This window comes from Protomyctophum bolini (assembly GCF_963924005.1).
Source record: "Protomyctophum bolini genome assembly, chromosome: 3".
Classification (NCBI taxonomy): Eukaryota; Metazoa; Chordata; class Actinopteri; order Myctophiformes; family Myctophidae; genus Protomyctophum; species Protomyctophum bolini.
Window position 1 is genome coordinate 36,330,189 of NC_137864.1, and position 19,303 is coordinate 36,349,491.

The following is a 19,303-nucleotide window of genomic DNA, read 5'->3' on the forward strand; positions in this document are numbered from 1 at the left end:
ACGTTCTCCTTAATTTTTACACATGGTAGATAAAAGGGACGGTGTTTGACACAAATTGGTTTGCATGACTCCTGACTAAGCAGAGCTTGTGTGTCACATGTCGCTACGCGCAGAGCTGGGCTGGGCAGGAGGCCAGGCCACACACTGACACTTCTGCTCTCGGAGAGACAGGCAGATCGACAGACAGCGACGGCGCTTATCTGGAGTTTAAATAGACAACATTTGCGTCTTGTTTGGCGACACGACAGCTATGGCGACCTATGAAAGCGGAGGAACATTAGAATCATGGCTCAGTAAGTGAAGAAGCTGGAATCAAATGGCACACGAGTGTGTTCGCTAAATTTTGTTTTTGGATCGGACTTGATCACCCCTTTTCTCTTACGCACATTATCATGAAGCGTATTCAAAGTATATATAATTTGTAGACTATCCTAGTCGTGAACCGGTTTGGGCATAAATAAAAGGTTCAGTGGCTATTGGCTATATAGTTTGTTCTCAACTTTTCATAATTAGGCTATAGCCTATAGAATTTAACATTTGGGGGAAAAAGCGCAGTAATGGCCTACTTCTTTCGGTTGTTGTAACAGGAAGTTTCATAGCTCATTTCATGCAGTGTTGTTCGACAGGCACTCTTTAATCTTTATGTTAGATTTGTTGTGGCCGGGACAGTAGCCTACTTGTGGCAGACGCAACTTAGCAGACAGTTGTTGCGCGGCGGCTCCTCCACAGCCTTTTACAGTCTATGTCCACAGCGCGCTGCTAGGAAGTCGTTTGAGTGACAAACCGCTCTAGTAGAAACTGTCACATGCATAGGGCAAGGGTTCCCAACTTCCTAGCCCTGAAACATGACTGCCATGATGATTATACAAGAGTCATGAACCATGGCTACCAACTTCCCAAACTTCCAGGCCGCGCATGAGTCCCCCCAAATAATATTTGAAGTGAACTTAGGGACCGCCCTACCCTGACTGACAAGGACTAGGAGTTGGGAGAGGGCACATATGGGGCTAGCTTTAAATTTAGTTTGACTCGGTTCTTCTTATAGGCCCTACAAATCTGCATATTATTGTGAAAATAGCTGAACTACAAGCTCATTTCACAATGTTTTCCTCTTTCTTAGGTAATATTTGACAAAATTGACAATTTGGCCAATGTATTAAAAGGTCTTTAAGTTTAAAGTGCAGATATGTCACATAGCCTACTGTTTACTGTTGAGTGAGAAAACAAACACGTTAAGCTAATCATTGGGACCCCCTGGGGGCTGACATGTAGGCTACTGACTTGCCACAGCACAGTCTCCCACTATCTTTAAAAAAAATGCCGAGCAAATGATTCATTAATGATTCTTTTTTTTTTTAATAACTTTTTATTTAAGTTTTTATTCTACATTTTGTTAGATTTTTGTTGTTGATGTGTGTCTGTGCTTCCCCATGCATGTTTCTGCCTACTATCTGAGTTAAATGCTTTTTTCTTGTCCTGTCCTGGTCCCAGACAAGGCCACAGATCCAGCTAACCAGGTTGACAGGTGGGACTGTATCCAAGCCTTCTACGAGCTCATCAACCAGGAGACTGATGGGTAAGCTATAACTGCACTAGTGTGACATGAGCGTTACACGAGCAGATCTCCAGGATGTCTCACGTATTATGCAATAATTAGCTTGAATTCTAGGTGGATGGATGCAGAACAGAACCACTTGTTCATCAGAAGGAGAGCCGATCTAAAGGCCTATTCATACTTCAGTTTTAGGTGATAAGGTGGTTAGTAAAAACAGAGGGATGTGTTTGTGTGAGCGGTGAGTTGCTTATCAGCGGTGAGATGTCATGTTGTAGTTTTCAGTGGTCACCTGGTCACCTAAAATGGAGTGTGAAATAGAATGGTTGCTTGACTTGCTTCACAGCCTCCATGCTATTCAGTTACTGTATGTTGTCACATAATGACCATTGTTCTCAGAACATATTAAGACATGAAGAGGAACCACTTTTTTGGGGGCTGGGTCCCCAGTAGATCTGATCCATATCCTTCTACTGCTTCTATGATTCTGCCATGCGCAGTACAAGGATATGGGACTTCCAATGTTAAATCTCAAATCGAAATCAGACCAGCCTCTCCTCTTTGGCGTAAATAAAAAGAACGTTTTTGCTACTCACCAAAACAAAGGCGGGTTGTGTCAATAGAAAGACTACTTTCCTTAGTGGAAGCACTCTGAGCCCCCCACCACACGTATAAACGGTACTTTTTGGCCGAAAAGGGATATTTTTTCACCGGAGGAAAAATATCCTCTATGAGGCAGTTCTCTGGGCAATATCAGTAGAGGGCGCAGCGGAGTAACTAAAAAATTTTCCGGTGGAAACAAAATCCCTTTTTGGCCAAAAAGTACAGTTTATACGTGTGGTGGGGGGCTCAGAGTGCTTCCACTAAGGAAAGTAGTCTTTCTATTGAACACAACCCGCCTTTGTTTTGGTGAGTAGCAAAAACGTTATTTTTATTTACACTAAAGAGTAGAGGCTGGTCTGCATTCATGCGAGCGGCGGACGTTGATAGTAACATAGCTCTAATGCACGCATTAGAGCTATGGACCAGAGCTAGGTCCCCAGATGTTTAGCTTACAAAAAGGCAAACATTGTGGAAAATAGCCGATCTAGAAGCTCACAATGCCTCGCAAGACGTGAGCTTGTAGTTTGGCTATTTTCACAATATTTATCTGTGGAACAGAGTCAAACTTAAATGTAATGGCTACAATTTCATTTTCAAGTGATTGTCAGGGTGGCCAAGTTGGCCAGTTCAAATGATCATTTGGAGGGTCGCGGCCTGAAAAGTTTGACTCTAGACTCTAGACGCAGGGGTGCCCACACTTTTTGACTTGAGAGCTACTTTCAAAAGGACCAACTCAACAAGATCTACTGACCAAAATAATTATTATCTTTTTGCTGGAAATAGTTACATAAGACACATTTGGAAATAGAGAGGAGTAATAGAATAGGTTTTCTTGTATATAACTTTGTAATGCTACTGACGTTTGTGTGCAACAATCTTGTGGGTTTGAGCTGCCCTTTTAATGTCAATCAAATCAAGTCACCTTAATACAAGTGATACATTTTAGGGGCATGTCATGTGGTCTACTGGTAGATCACAATCTACCTTTTGGGCACGCCTAGAGCAAGGGATCCCAAACTTTCTAGAGATTAAAGAGAGCAACCTGTACTTCTTATGGACACATGTTCCGTTCTCACAGGCAGATGAAATGATGCAGTCTACCATCCATTGTCAATGGAAGCCAGTGACATGACGTTGCAAAGACGCAATGAATACTGTAGCTGCTCCAAATCAACTCAGTCACGACTCACAATGCGTCTTTGCATCGTTTCATCTGCCCGTGTGAATGCACCATTACCCTGAAGCAGATTTAAGTTGATAGTGATTCTACCTGGAGTAAACCCACACATGCACAAGCATGCATGCACGCACACCTCTAAGGAAACTGGAACCTCACATCCACCACCAGTCATAGCAGTGTTGTAGTTATCATTTTCATAATTTCTTCAGTTTTAGTTATTTTTCATCCATTTTCAATTCCTTACAACATTATGACCTGTGCGATTATTAAATAGTAGTGTAGTATTCATTGTGAACATATATTCTAGCTGCACTTCTTTTGATAGTGGTATAGCATTAGCCTATACTAACCTGCCAGCAGTGATGCAAGTTCTACATGTAAGTAGGCCTACTGTAAGTACTTAAGTACTGTACAATTGTAGGTACAATTGTGAGTTATTTGTACTTTACTGAGTATTTCCAAATTCCAATGCCATTACTTCTACTCCACTACATCTCAGATTCAAATATTGTACTTTTACTACACTCCACCACTGCATGCTGTTGAGTCATTCTGTCCTCTCAGACCCCAGGTAGCCAGCCCTCTCTTGGCCCACAAGATTCAGTCTCCACAGGAGAGAGAGGCTCTGCAAGCTCTTACTGTAAGTGTCTTTACAGTAAATAACAGCTGATTCCAGCAAATATCTTTGTTATAAATCATATGTAAATTGTTATGGTATAAATTATACGGAATATATAGAAATATAAATTTTCTATTGAGTTAAAAATAATAATAAAATATATATATACATATATACATATATATACAAATATATATATATATATATATACACACACACACACACACACACACACACACACACACACACACACACTCCATATATGGAGATCCCTGATGATGTCATGAGGCATGACCATTATATGGAGGCATGGGGTGACTAACAGATATAACTAACAGACGGGAAATCACGTTTTCTGAAACTGAAACTCATTTGCATTTTCAAGTTTGCATTGATGCCAGTGGTTTGAAAAGAACAATTCATTGAAATCAAATTTTTTTGTTTGGGGGTTATTGGGTGGCGTGCTGTTAAGAATTGTTACTAATTTGTATCACATGCATCAATTATTTGTCCATCCTTCTCCTGACATCCTGCCTCCTGTGCTAGTAATTAATGAAGCAGGGGGAACTAATTAGAAATAATTAGTTTACGAACCTTTTACATAGTGTTCGTTCCCCAGGCCCTTTACAAACCTTTTACATAGGGTTTGTGCCTCTTTTATCACAATAGAGTATGCGCGTGACATCATCATCATATCCAGACATTATGCAGGAACGTCTACTGAGTGGCAAAAACTACTTTCTGGCCTTCACAGCCCATACATCCAAACAGAACAGTCCTAATCTCCAAAATGGACATGAAATTCAGTTTTATGTCCCAGATTGTGTCACAGGTAAATTAGGGCACGTTCGGAAATAGTGCACTGAGCACACTGTGCAATGCAAACTAATAGGCGAGTGCACTCCGGTGCGGTATTTCCGAACGCGCCCTTAATGTGTGTAACATGGCAGAAATGGCACAGTCTTACAAAAATCTATCAGTACTGATCCTGCTGACCATACAGTAGGAATAGATCAAATTAAGTATAGTTTCACTGTAAAATGTCCTGAAGACATGCTTGTCTCTAGGCTAATGTCCCACATCATGTGATGCTTATACATGGTTAACCAGGGACTTTCAATGAGCTCTGTTATCTTGATGTAGGTATAAAAGAGAGTCAAGAGACAAAAGATTTATGAAATACATGGTTAACCAGGGACTTTCAATGAGCTCTGTTATCTTGATGTATGTATAAAAGAGACAAAAGAGTTATGAAATGTCTGTCTGTCTTTTTCACTACAGTACAACATTCAAATAGCTCAGTCTTCTGACAGTGGTTTTCTCATGCATGTTTTATAGGTTCTAGAGGCATGCATGAACAACTGTGGTAAGAGATTCCACCATGAAGCAATAAAGTTCCGCTTTCTCAATGAGCTCATCAAAGTTCTATCGCCAAAGGTAATGCTAATCACAGGAACATAATCTTCTTGACTGACAGGAATATGTTTTAACAAGCTCTTCTTTCCCGAATTGACCACAGACGTATCCAATTTCACAATTTATTTCCATTAGTAGTTATAGGTGATGATCTGTGACAAATACAAGGAGTCTTTTGTCATCTTTTGATATGGCCTAATGTGATTCGCAGTTAGGGATGCACTGATACCATCTTATCACTAGTGGTAATGTCCAATACTGAGTATTAATCTAGTATCTACTATCTACTGGAGTTACTCAGCAATAGTTTTTTATAAACCATTATTTACATTATACGAATACTATACTTAAAGTAATTATGCAGTGTATTGCCTATTATACACGGATGCTGCTCAAATTGACTTCTTTACAGTACTGTAAATAATGACAGAAAGTTTAGTATAAATAGTGTAGCTTTGCAGTTTTATAGGTATTGTTACTGTAACGTGTGTGTGTGTGTGTGTGTGTGTGTGTGTGTGTGTGTGTGTGTGTGTGTGTGTGTGTGTGTGTGTGTGTGTGTGTGTGTGTGTGTGTGTGTGTGTGTGTGTGTGTGTGTGTGTGAGCACGCATGCGTGTGTGCGCGCATGCGCAGAATGAATCCTGGTTAGGTTAAGGAAAGTGTTGTATACAGATTCTGGCTCAGTTACTTGGCCGTACTGTAGGTGTGGTTGTACAGTAGGCTACAGTATGTACTTGTGTGTAGTCAGTATAGTGGGAGGGGGGGGGGGGGTGTCTTATTCTGTTTTTAATCACTTAAGGCCTATTTCATACTTTAAAAAATATATCAGAAACTTTCCAGAATAGCAAAAATAGCAAACCAGAGGCAAAGAGAGACCCCTGCTGGTGAACATTTATGTAACCTTTTCAGTCAGTTAAATTATAACAACCCTTTTTCTTTCTCTTGGAGTTTTGTTGTTGTAATTGGGGTGGGGAGTGAGCTGGCGTGATAATTGATATATAATATAGATACATTTGTAACCATATACAATCACTTTGATATCGATATTTTGGTTACAATGTATTATGAACCTATGACAAACGTGACATCCACACACAACTCCCGCAAGTGTCGTCTTGTCATTGCACTGGCTTAGCGCACGGGAGAGAGAGAGAGAGAGACAGATGGAGGGACAGACAGACACGAGGATTGGTGCGTTGATGACATTTCTCCTCCTAACTCAACTCCTCTAACATGCTCTGGTCAATTAATAAGGGCATCTTAAACATGAAGGGAAGTTTTCTACAACAACACACACTTTTCTTTTTATTGAACACCAAGCCTAAATGATAGGTTACGCTACAGTATGTCATCACATCATCGACAAGGATATTATGTTGAATGATTTTCTTACTTTCATTCAATGTCGCTTTTCACTTATCATTAATGTATGCTTAAGAAACACTTCTTCAGTATATATATTTTTTGTGATAAGTGTAATATCAAGTGTAAATCATTTAGGCTAACTTTTTTTTATTTAATATATAAAAATAAATACTGAATGCTGGATTCCCAGTTGGTAGGCTAGCAACTGGACGGTTTGCTTGGGGGCCTCTCAAAGTTATGCTTTGATAATAATTGCTAAATATATTGCTAGATCTCTTGTGGTTGAGGGTGGAATATCATCCATCTCAAAAGTGTACATTATTTTAAAACTTTTAAAATTGTGTTTAGATTGATTATGCAATTAAATATTTAGTAGAACAATAGATAACCTACTGGGTGTTGCCCCTTTCCCCTTCTCCGATGCCAGAAGGTCATTCTACACATCAGACTGAACAGACAAGTCTAGTGTCCCAAAAAAAAAAGACAAAGAAAAAAGGGGAAAAAAGTTTTTGGTAGGGACCTATTTCACTGCATCACTGACACTGCGTTTACACAGGATCCTGTGTACACAGGATTGAATTCAGCTTTAATTTGTGTTATGTGTGAGCAGTGCACATACTGCAGCAATAGTCCTTTGTTGTGTGTTAAGGAAGCTAGTATCAACTTGCTATTGCCAAGGTTAAATGGAGATAATAATGAAAAACTGCTACTGCTTCTCAAATGTCTTTAGGAGTAGGGCATTCCATCGTTTAGGGTCATTGTGTGGAAAATGGTATACAGTTTACTTTCAGGGGCCTTTGGGAATATTCAGCAAGCCAGCTGCTATTCAGGTTAACAAAGTGGGGGTAATTATACTATAACAGACCAGACCTATTCAGGGTGCATTAATATAGTCCCCACCACACCCCTAACATATAATCGCAAAGAAGAGAGACCTACAGACAGACTGAGTGATAGCCCCACAAGTCAGAACCCAATGGTACTGAAGTTTCTGACATTTTTAAGACCCAGTAGCCATGGGGTCCTATTCCACCTCCACCCTGCCACCGGGTACGCGAACATAAATAAACAAATACCGTCGGTTACGTCGTTTCTGCGCCGTTTGAGGGCTTCTATTCGTTTGAGTTATTCTGAATGTGTGAACTATAAGTACGACTTGGTCGCTTTGATTCTTCTCTTCCTACCTTGTTTATAGACACCTCATTGTACCGCCTATCTGGCTAGCTAGTGGCTATAGCTATGACAGAGCAGATCAGAGCCAGGAACGTAGGGACGCATAAGCCAACCCCGCAACGGGAGGCGGTACAATAAACGGTAAATAAACAAGGAAGGAAGAGAGGAATCAAAGCGACCAAATCGGTCAAACAAAGTAAATACTTAACGGCTTCCGCGACACAAGAGAATTCGCAGCGGTAATTATAGGTACTTACAGAAGAACTCCAACGAAAAGAAGCCCTCAAACGGCGCAGACACGACGTATCCGACGATATTTATGTCCGCAGCATAGGTGTGTTTGGATGGTGTTGAAGGCACTGGGGAAGTCAAGGGACATGATTTTGACAGTGTTATTGTCCTTGGTGTCCTTGGAAGCCAGTAGTATACTATAACGGTTGCAACAATAACAATCGCAGAACCAATTATAGCAAAAATGAGGGAGGTGGTGGGCCAGTTCAGAATAAGAATAACTAAAGAATCAGTAAATAAGTTTAACTGCAATTTATTAAATCAAAAGCAAAATAAAGTTTTCCACAACAAAATGTTCACTTAATGAAATCAAAATAAAATAAAACTGCCTCAAAAGGGATGGGTGTAAAGCCAAAACTAAACTTAAATGTCCCAAAAAGAAATCCAAATGGAACCCAGTCAATGCTGTGTAGTGGTAAGTCTCCTCTTACCACACTGTTCCGCAAAGTCCGTCCTCAATCGAAATCCAAACTCCAGGGAACTAATCCAAAATGGAAAGAAGGTCTCTAAATCCAATGGCGGATATCCAATGTTCAGGAAAGTACTCCAGAAAGGAAATATGGCAAGACTTGGGAAATATTCCTCTTGCTTCTCCAGTAGCCTGTCTGTCTCTCTGTTCACCTCCACTGTCAATCTCTCCAGGTGGCCCAAACATTGTGATTGCCCATCACTCCATCTGCCAGGTGAGCTGTGGGCGGGGCTTCTCAATCACTGCCTGTTGTCATAGCAACACATGTATCTCACTGGCTTCTTGTGGCATATAGTCCAGCGGATAAAACTCATAGAGTAGCGGTGGTTGATATGGTTGATCTTTTTTTTTTAGTATGAAGGACCATTTCTGTTAGGTAACCCACTATAGCATCAGTGCATCCCTATTTCCAATCAAAATTAGGTACACATAAAGTACATGACATGTTCAGTCTTCTCTAAATATTATTTAACTGGAATGGAATAATGGAATCCATCTAATTCATATCAACTGGAAGATAAATTATCACACAACAGCATTCTGTGTTGAACCCGGTTGTTCTGTGTGAACAGTATCTGGGTCAATGGAGTCCTCAGAAGGTCAAGGACAAAGTGATAGAAGTCCTCTACAGTTGGACTCTATGGCTCAAAGATGAACCCAAGGTCCAGGAAGCGTACCGCATGCTAAAGAAACAAGGTTTGAAATTAAAACAACACTCACCAGTGCTACAATTTGAATGCCATTTATTTATTTTAATATACCTATTTAAGGTCATGTAAGTTAGTCCAGTGGTTTTACAATATTTTCTGCCCAAGCTCCTGTATTCATATCTGTGCCTCTTTAACTTTTATACATTTGTTATTGAACACACACAGCCGACACCTTGCAGTGTTCCACTTTTTTTAAATATAGAAGTGTATATTTGTCTCTCTAAAAGTTCTGATGAATCGAAAAAGGTAGACCCTGTTGTAAACAAGTAATGCTTTATCAGTGTGTCATACACAGTAACACTCTTTGTATCGAGTTGTGCTTTCATGTGAAATGTACACATTCTCCTTCCATAATAAAAAATGTTTTTCTCCTTGGTTTGTTAGGTGTGGTGAAGAAGGACCCAAAACTTTCAGACACTATTGTGATGCCACCCCCTCCCCAAAGAAGTGCACAATCTGTCTTTGACCAGGAGGAGAAGGCCATGGTGTGTATCGTACAATTACGTGTGCATGTACTTAGAGTACTTGTGGATAGTGAGGATGAGGACATGTGGATGGAAAAAAAAGAGGATTTTTTTAATATATATATATATACATACCGGTATATATATCCAGGTGCGGCAAGGAATTTACACTTAGACATTAAAATTGTACGACTACGCCACCTTGAGGTATCAAGGAATAGAAGGGATAGGTGAATACTCTAAATTGGGTTCCCCACAAACAAATTCGCACAATGAGACATGAACTTCCAAATACATGATGCTGTGTGTGTGTGTGTGTGTGTGTGTGTGTGTGTGTGTGTGTGTGTGTGTGTGTGTGTGTGTGTGTGTGTGTGTGTGTGTGTGTGTGTTAGTGGAACACGGACTGTTAAAAACTACAAATACTAGCATAAATACTGCATTTATTAACTAATTAAAATCACACATTGCAGTCACAACTCGTAGGAACCAGTTTGCTATAGGCCTACTACCAATCTACTACAAGATAAATAAAACAGAGGTAAAGATCAAAGACTACAATAAAGCTTACAAAACAGAGTCAGCTGCCAGTGGGCAACAACCACTTTTAGGGGAAAGCACAGAATAGGCTACACCACTATAACCACCTAAGAGCACAGCACACACAGCAAACAGCATACAAAAGGATGAATGAGCGCCACCGTGGAAAAAGAGGTGCACGCATTCACACTAACAAACCTGGGTTGTGGACTACAGTGAGACTTATTGTGAACCCCTTCAGTAGGTCAGCTACACCACTTGGCTCCCTGACTCTGGATGGGCAATACACTCAGCATTGGGGGAAACAAACAAAAGACAAAACTTAATTAATTCACACAGTAAAATAAATGGCTCAAATAATCAAATACAAAATTTACATAAACTAAGCAGCAGTGGCTAGATCTAAAGGAGTGGGAACAACATACATTTAGTACACAATATAAATATAAACAAAATAAATAATTGTAACAAATTGTTTGATTGTATACCTTGAAATGTCCATGTGTGCTCACACATTCCCTCCTGCCACATGAAAGAGGTCAGCACAGCTAGCCAGCTAGGGCACATGAATTATCAACCTGAATGATGACAGATATGTTTAGATTAATAAGGAATTAACATAGACCTGAATGGTAACAGCTACATTTAGATACAGAATGAAACATGATTAAAACAGTCTTGAGACATGTTACTCACCCTGGCACTAGTATAACTAAAAACCCAGCAGCAGACCCAGGTCTCGAGACCCTCGGCAGCATTCACGTTTGGCAGATGACAGGGCCTTTAACCCATTCTGACCTGAGATCAGATTCATACGAGGTTTCCACTGGACACACACTGGTCTGATGAACCCATTCTGACCTGAGATCAGATTCTAAAAATGTCAGTCGTTCTTCGAATTTTTCAAAAATAGCAGACCTACAAGCTCGTATCGCGCCACTCGGTGGCGCGATATGAGCTTGTAGATCTGCTATTTTTCAATAGGTAAAGCATAACATGATGCTAACACCAAAATGGGTGCCCGGTCAGAATGGGTTAAATAGTCACCTGATTGTCAATGAGGAAGTGGCTCCTGAGTCTCAACTCTACCTGGCCATATATATATATATATATATATATCCATTGACCAACTTCATTTCCTATCTAAGCCTCACCATAACCCTCTAACTTTACCCTATACTCAATCTGGCATACCATTCGGTATACAAAAAAAGAATTATATATATATATATATATATTCTTAAAGTTAGAGGGTTATGGCGAGGCTTAGATAGGAAATTAAGTTAGTCAATGGAAAGTCCTCTAAATGAAAAATCACGTGTTTATCTTCATGGTGCTAATATTTGTTTGTTCTTCAGCAATTAGCCAGATTGTTGAAGAGCTCCCGTCCAGAGGACCTGGAAGCCGCCAACAGACTTATTAAAAGCACCATGAAAGAGGTGAGTTGAGTTGTAGAGGCCGGGGGGATATTGGTAGTGGTGATGATTGTGTGTATATTATGTTATGTTGTGTGTTTGTTTGTGTGTTCCAGGAGCAAGACAAAGCAGAAAAAGAGTCAAAGCGTGTGTCTACTCTAGAAGAGGTGGAGACAAGCACTAGGCAGTTTAGAGAACTATTGAACAAACACAGACACACTGGAAACTCATCACAATTGAAGGTATCATGTTATTTGTTTATATGCATTTGTAGGAACAAATACATCTATACACTAATTGGGTTGGCCCTACTAATTCAAGGCTATGAACTCTTGTTGAGGGATAGATAAAAATATATATATTTGAAGGTTTAACAACCCATTAATCTTCAATGTGCTATAACCATCCATCTTTTAAGAAGCTTAACCTATCCTCCTTTGTAAACATACTGTATGTGACTCCACATTGAGGGGAATGTTTTTGTGATATATTGAGACCTTACTGTAGAAATTCAAAAGTATAGAACATTCCATTCAACAGTCCAACCGTGTCCAACACAGAGTAGGAAGTATTCAATCCATGGAGGCCTCCATGACACGTTTGTTCAATATGTGTCATTGTTGGGTTCTTCATTAAAGTATAGGTGTCTGTAAACACAGAAGTAGGCGGCTTATGACCTACTGTATCTATACTATTTTATATCTTTGGATTTGACCCCTCCCTCTCCTAACGCCAGGCCCTGTATGAGCGCTGTGATAGAATGAGGCCCAGTCTGTTCCGCCTAGCCAGCGACACGACGGATGATGATGTGGCGCTGGCACAGATCCTCGCTGCCAATGATGAGTTAACGCTGGTGGTGAATGCCTACAAGTGCCAGGTGGAGAGAAGAGACTACAGTAGCAGAGAAGGCAAAGGACGTGCAAATGGAGAACAAACAGAGGAATGTAAAACCAATGGTAGGCCCATCAATCCTTTCATATCCTCGTCCAATTTTCATATAATTATTTCGTAGTCTCTGTGAATGAAATGCTGCACGCACCATGTTTTGTTGTGTTAATTTTGGTTCTGACTGGCTCCTCGAGGTTGTAGTTTGATGATCCTCTCTCACTCCTGTACTACAGCTCCCACAAATCCTAGAGAGATTAAGAGCTATCACCTCATCGACTTGTCAGCACTGGACTCTCCACGGCCTCACAGGAAATCCATTTCACCCTCTGACTTCACTGCCTGTGACTCCTCTCTTACGTCTACCTCCTCCTCTTCTGTCACCCCTGGTGTCCATTCTCACCTGGAAGGCACTTTCTCCTCACCGACTGACCGGGAACTCATAGATCTAGGTACCGTAGTATGCGCCGCCATCGGATGTTAAATCTCAAGTCTTGAATGGTGAACAGATGTCAGGGGTGGCCACCCTTGCCCCCCGGACACACCAGTAATGTTAATCTATGAATTTAAAAGTGTTATATTATTCTTATCTGTGCCTCTATAACTCTTTAACATGTGTTTTCACTCTTATCACCATGTTTTTTTTGTTTTTGTTTTTTTTACTAATGAATGTACATTGCATTTACTAAATTAATGCACATTGCATTTGTGTTCTTCTTTTTAATTTACTAATGAATGCACACTGCAAAAAAAATACTATTTCTAGGTGTCTGTGTGAATAAGGCATGTGATAAACTAATTATCACCCGACATTTGTCATTTCCGTCGTTGGGACATTTGGGCCTGGCTTGCTGTGGCTCAGGGTGATATGTCAGCACTCATTTTAATAATCCTCCTGTGAGTTGGTGACTGTAGGGTGGTAAATATAAGACATGTGCACACCATTACAGCTGACACCGAAACGTCTCTGCACTAGAGGCAAACCAGTGCTCTGACCTCTGATTAAATCTATTTGTGTACAAATTGTATTACGTGCATGACAATGGACTGGTCATCAACATGTATTCATCAGGTTTCCTCCAATTTTTACATCAACTTACATCTTACATCACTTGTTTTCGTTCTATTGTTCTCTTAAGTAATGTGTTTGATGGACCTGTTGCTGTGTCATTACAGGTTTTGATAATCTGGTCTCAAAAGCCAACCAAACTCCAGTTTTTCCAAAGACACACTATGAGGAATTAATGGAGGTGAGATTTGACTTGGAATCTGGCTTGCCAGCACAAATAAATTGCATTCTTGTTTTTTGTCGTGCGGAAACTTGAATGATTGTTTGACAGAAGCTTTCTTTACTTTCAGCTCAGTGGATGTATCCATTTGAACAATGTCCATGAAAATGAAGGGAGTGACCCTTTTCTGAGAGCCCGTGGATGTGGAGGCAACACCGTCTCCACAAACTCCCCAAAAGATGGATGGTAAACGGACATGTATTATGGAATTATATATTAGTACCTTTCTAATCTTCTAACCATTTAAAATGTACCAACGGGGTAGTCATCCATGCTTGTCGGGAGCAAATGGGGGTTCAACTTCAGTATCGTGTCCAATGACAATTAAACGCACACTGCAAGGAGGAGCCAGGGTCTAACTGGAAACCTTCATGTTCAGATTCTAAACTGAACATCACAATACCCACTCTGTCTTTTTGTCTATGTAGGTCACTCGCTCAAGATCTGTCTTTTACATGGTCAGGATCACCGTCTAAAATGGAGATGTCACTGTCTCCTGTGAAAGTGGAGGAGAGCTTGTGCCTTCAGCAGCCCCTAACAGGCATCTGTGTGCCATTGGAGACAATCATACCAAGTATGTTCCCTGATTCAAAAGGATTAGCGGCATCGTCTGTACATGCAACACATGTCTGTTCATAGCTTCGTCCATAAAGATGTTGCCATAAACCATGTTGCCGTTCGTGGCTTTACTTTTAGATGTTGTGTTTTAAAATTTCCTGCAAAGTTTGAGACAATGTTGACTAAACATCGTGGTTAATATTTCATGGGTGATTGAAATGTATTCATGAATCTATATTTTCTACAGGGACTATTTTCAGCTTGACTTTTCAAATCAATGATGGATTTAAAGCATGACTATAATGTAACTGAAAATATTTTCATACGTGAAGAAATCTAACGAACAACAACAAGCTTTAGAAAATTGTTGGCAGTAATGTCAAGTATACCATGAGGAGCTAAACATGCCAGACTACCAGTATGGTCCAATATTGTAGTAGCCCCTCTCGGAACCCTCCATAAAGCTTTTCTGAAATTTGGATGTCGCTTTATGTAGGGTCCCTGTACGTATCTATATTTTCGTATGGGAATGTTGGAACGCGGACATAAACATCCTCGGTAACATCGTATCTGCGGCGTTTGTCGTCTTCCTTTCGTTTGCGTTATTCTGAATTTGTGAACTATAAGTACCTATACATACCGCTGCGAATATCTCTTGTGTCGCGGAAGCCGTTAAGTAATAAGTAACTTTGTTTGACCGATTTGGTCGCTTTGATTCTTCTTGTTTATTTACCGTTTATTGTACCGCCTCCCGATGTGCGGTTGGCTTGTGCCGGCTACGTTCCTGCCTCTGATCTGCTCTGTCATAGCTATAGCGCCACTAGCTAGCCAGATAGGCGGTACAATGAGGTGTCAATAAACAAGGTAGGAAGAGAAGAATCAAAGCGACATTTTTAATCAAACAGATTAAAAATACTTAACGGCTTCCGCGACACAGGAGATATTCGCAGCGGTATGTATAGGTACTTATAGTTCACACATTCAAGAAGCCCTCACAAGAAAGAAAGTCGTCAAAGTGCGCAGATTGACTTATCCGAACGTGTTTAAGTTTATTTATGTGTGCGTACCTGGTGGCAGGGTGGAGATGGAATAGGACCCAATGCTCTGGGTCTAACAAATGTCAGAAACTTCAGTAGCATTGGGTTCTGCTTGTAGGGCTAGTATTGTAGGTGCTCACTGCACTCCATTCCGCTTCATCTCCAGTATACATCATTCTTCTTTATCATGCAAAACTTGGAATTTAATAACATAACATTCTCAGTCTCTTAGTTTACAACGTGTAATCGGTCAGACTCTTTTCAGTAGGGTATTTAACATGATTAAAGGAGAATTATGGAACAGCACTTTTCTTACCGTAATCTGACGTTATTATATCGTTCGCCTTTTTACAGAAGCTAAACCAGAAGATAAAACACTGCAGTGTATTCGGTCATTATGAAAGACAGATGTGAAGACTTCTCTGTCTTTTTCCGATGCGATCGAAATAAGCAATTTAGCGTATGACCAAGTGTGCACGGTCGTATGACCCAGTGCACAGAGCAAAATGTTCACTTAATGAAATCAAAATTAAACTGCCTCGAAAGGGATGGGTGTAAAGCTCAAGTGTCCTGGCACTGTCCAAAACTAAACTTAAATGTCCAAAAAAATCAATTCAAATGGAACCCAGTCAATGCTGTGTAGCGGTAAGTCTCCTCTTACCACCCTTTACACTGTTCCGCAAAGTCCGTCCTCAATCGACATCCAAACTCCAGGGAACTAATCCAAAATGGAAAGAAGGTCTCTAAATCCAATGGTAGAATCCAATATTCAGGAAAGTACTCCAGAAAGGAAATATGGCAAGACTTGGGAAATATTCCTCTTGCTTCTCCAGTAGCCTGTCTGTCTCTCTGTTCACCTCCACTCTGGACTGAGTCAAACTCTCCAGGTGGCCCAAACATTGTGATTGCCCATCACTCCATCAGCCAGGTGAGCTGTGGGCGGGGCTTCTCAATCATTGCCTGCAGTTGCCATAGCAACACATGTATCTCACTGGCTTCTTGTGGCATATAGTCCAGCGGATAAATAGGACCCAGTGTGACCAGTCGTATGACCCAGTGTGCACGGTCGTATGACCCTGTGTGCACGGTCGGAGCTGTAGTGACCCAGTGTATGACCCAGTGTGCACGGTCGGAGCTGTAGTGACCCAGTGTATGACCCAGTGTGCACGGTCGGAGCTGTAGTGACCCAGTGTGCACGGTCGGAGCTGTAGTGACCCAGTGTATGACCCAGTGTGCACGGTCAGGGCTGTAGTGACCCAGTGTATGACCCAGTGTGCACGGTCAGAGCTGTAGTGACCCAGTGTATGACCCAGTGTGCACGGTCAGAGCTGTAGTGACCCAGTGTATGACCCAGTGTGCACGGTCAGGGCTGTAGTGACCCAGTGTATGACCCAGTGTGCACGGTTGGAGCTGTAGTGACCCAGTGTGCACGGTCGGGGCTGTAGTGACCCAGTGTATGACCCAGTGTGCACGGTCGGAGCTGTAGTGACCCAGTGTATGACCCAGTGTGCAGTGTGCACGGTCGGAGCTGTAGTGACCCAGTGTGCATGGTCGGAGCTGTAGTGCGCTCTGGAGGTAGTTACTGTATGTAACTCGTTATTGGATATTACAGCAGACTTTGTTAAGAAAACGGCAACTCCGGAATTCTCCTTTAATGCAAACAAGCTGTCTCACCTGGCATCATGCACCATGCTACATATAGTGCTACAATTATTGGCTCATATTGTGCATGGTATTGGTGACTAATATTGTTCCTTTCTTCTGATAGGTCAGTTGGAGCCAATCACAATACATGACCAGGGTGGGGTCCGTGTTTCAATTCACTTTGCCAAAGAGCCTCCTCCAGAACACCCAGGTGTTGCCGTGATGGTCATCTCTACTGTCAACACTTCTGCCCTTCTAGTGACAGACGTCCTGTTTCAAGCTGCTGTTCCAAAGGTAACAAGAACATTAAACAACATGATCAACATAGATCAAAACTATAGTGTAATCCTATTATAAACATTGAGATCACAAGTTCTCTCAAGACACCGGGAGAAGCCTGACTTGTGGTACAGTATGTTGTGAGGAAAAACTCCTCTGTAATGGGAAGAAACCTCGAGTGGTTCTGGGGAGAGGGGGGCATATGAGAGAGAGAGACCAAATGTCCTTTTCTGCTTTTCTTGTGGCACCTTTCCAATAATAAAATCACTTAATCAATCCTTGGTTTGTTTACCTGTTGTCCAGGTGATGTCAGTGAAACTGCAGCCATCATCAGCAACACACCTACCTCCATATAATCCCCTGCTCCCTCCAGCTGCCATCTCCCAGGTGCTATTGTTGGCCAATCCCCAGAGGGTGAGTTTGGCTGTACTGTAGAGTTATAGTAAGCACTAAAAGGGGAAGTTCACCCATAAAAGCTCTTATTTATTGGTTATTCACCCAACAATGTGTTGAATACAAGGACAAGTTTTGTTTGTATAACATAAGCTTCATAGTGACTGAAGAATAAAAAAACGGAGAAAATACTTGCTGAATTGAAATAAATGCAGGCCGAGAACAGCAAAACAATAAAATAAATCTATGTATAAACTCCAAGACGCTCATAGTTTGATCCCAAGTGTCGTCTCCTAGCTGTATATCGCTATGTTCAAAACACAGCCTTATGTTGATGAAAAACTATTTTTGTATTCACTTCCGGTTAAAATTGTGACACGCACGCACCTGGCCGTGCCCATGGGATTCAGCTGTTGCTTATTCACAATCACGTGGCGTGTGCGTCATTCGTGCACGAAACGATTTAGCCCACAAGTAGTTTAAACGTTTTTCCTCTTCTATGGTTATATTTCGGAAAGGTAAACACTTGGATTACAAAGATCTAAAAATAGATTGCTTGCCCTTCAATGACCTAGTGATACATTCAATCTTGACCCTATTCCTTTTCCTTAACTTATCCTTTTGCCATCCTCTGTACACCTTTTTTACAGTGTAAGGTGCGTCTGCGATACAAGCTGACCCTAACCCATGGAGACCAGCAGCTTAGCGAGACAGGAGTGTTACATAACTTCCCTGACTGGGTCTCTTTGGTGGGCTTCTAAGAACCTCATACATCCAGCTTCTGTATGGAGACCCTGATTCGTGTGTGTGTGTGTGTGTGTGTGTGTGTGTGTGTGTGTGTGTGTGTGCGTCACGTGTGTGCGTGCATGTGTGCGCGTGCCTGTATATTTCCATGTCGCTGTTCACCTATGTATTTATTTGCAACTGCCTGTGTGTGCTAGGCTATGTGGCATTTATCAAGATCTATACGAGATACAAATGGTGATTCTTTTTTTTATTATTTGTATTCATTATTGCATTTTGTACTTTGCCTCAATGGTATATGATGTTGCAGGAAATGGCCCCATTCATGTATGAATATTCCAGTGGCTTTTGTCTCACCTGACCTATAAGGTTAGTTTTATAATATGATAAAAGACAACTCAGTACCAGTGCTCTGATGCCAAGATTCCCTGTGAAACTAAGAAGAAAAAAAAATCTGGAAAATGAAATAAAAATAAATAAATCTGAATGAAGTTATCTTTAATTACATTATTATAAGTAATACTATTAGAGTTGTACTATTACTCGAACGAAAATAAAAGCTTGGGGGGGGGGGGGGGGGGATGCAATGCAAATGAAAGACATATACTGTGTATCCCTATTCCCTGACATAATTTTATAGCTAAACGGACAGAATTCTATTTTATTTGAATGATGAAACCCA

General features: G+C 41.0%; 1 protein-coding gene across 1 annotated transcript; it reads left to right on the forward strand.

Annotated features, from left to right (window-relative positions):
• Positions 1-157: 157 nt before the first annotated feature.
• LOC308312804 (ADP-ribosylation factor-binding protein GGA2-like) lies at positions 158-19,165 on the forward strand. Its single transcript, XM_080759522.1, has 16 exons — positions 158-293; positions 1,492-1,576; positions 3,900-3,975; positions 5,293-5,391; positions 9,239-9,362; positions 9,761-9,861; positions 11,736-11,816; positions 11,909-12,034; positions 12,529-12,748; positions 12,914-13,129; positions 13,854-13,927; positions 14,037-14,152; positions 14,395-14,540; positions 17,330-17,499; positions 17,788-17,898; positions 18,528-19,165. The coding sequence occupies exons 1-16, from the start codon at positions 251-253 to the stop codon at positions 18,636-18,638; spliced, it is 1,899 nt and encodes a 632-aa protein (XP_080615648.1). The 5' UTR covers positions 158-250; the 3' UTR covers positions 18,639-19,165.
• Positions 19,166-19,303: the final 138 nt, after the last annotated feature.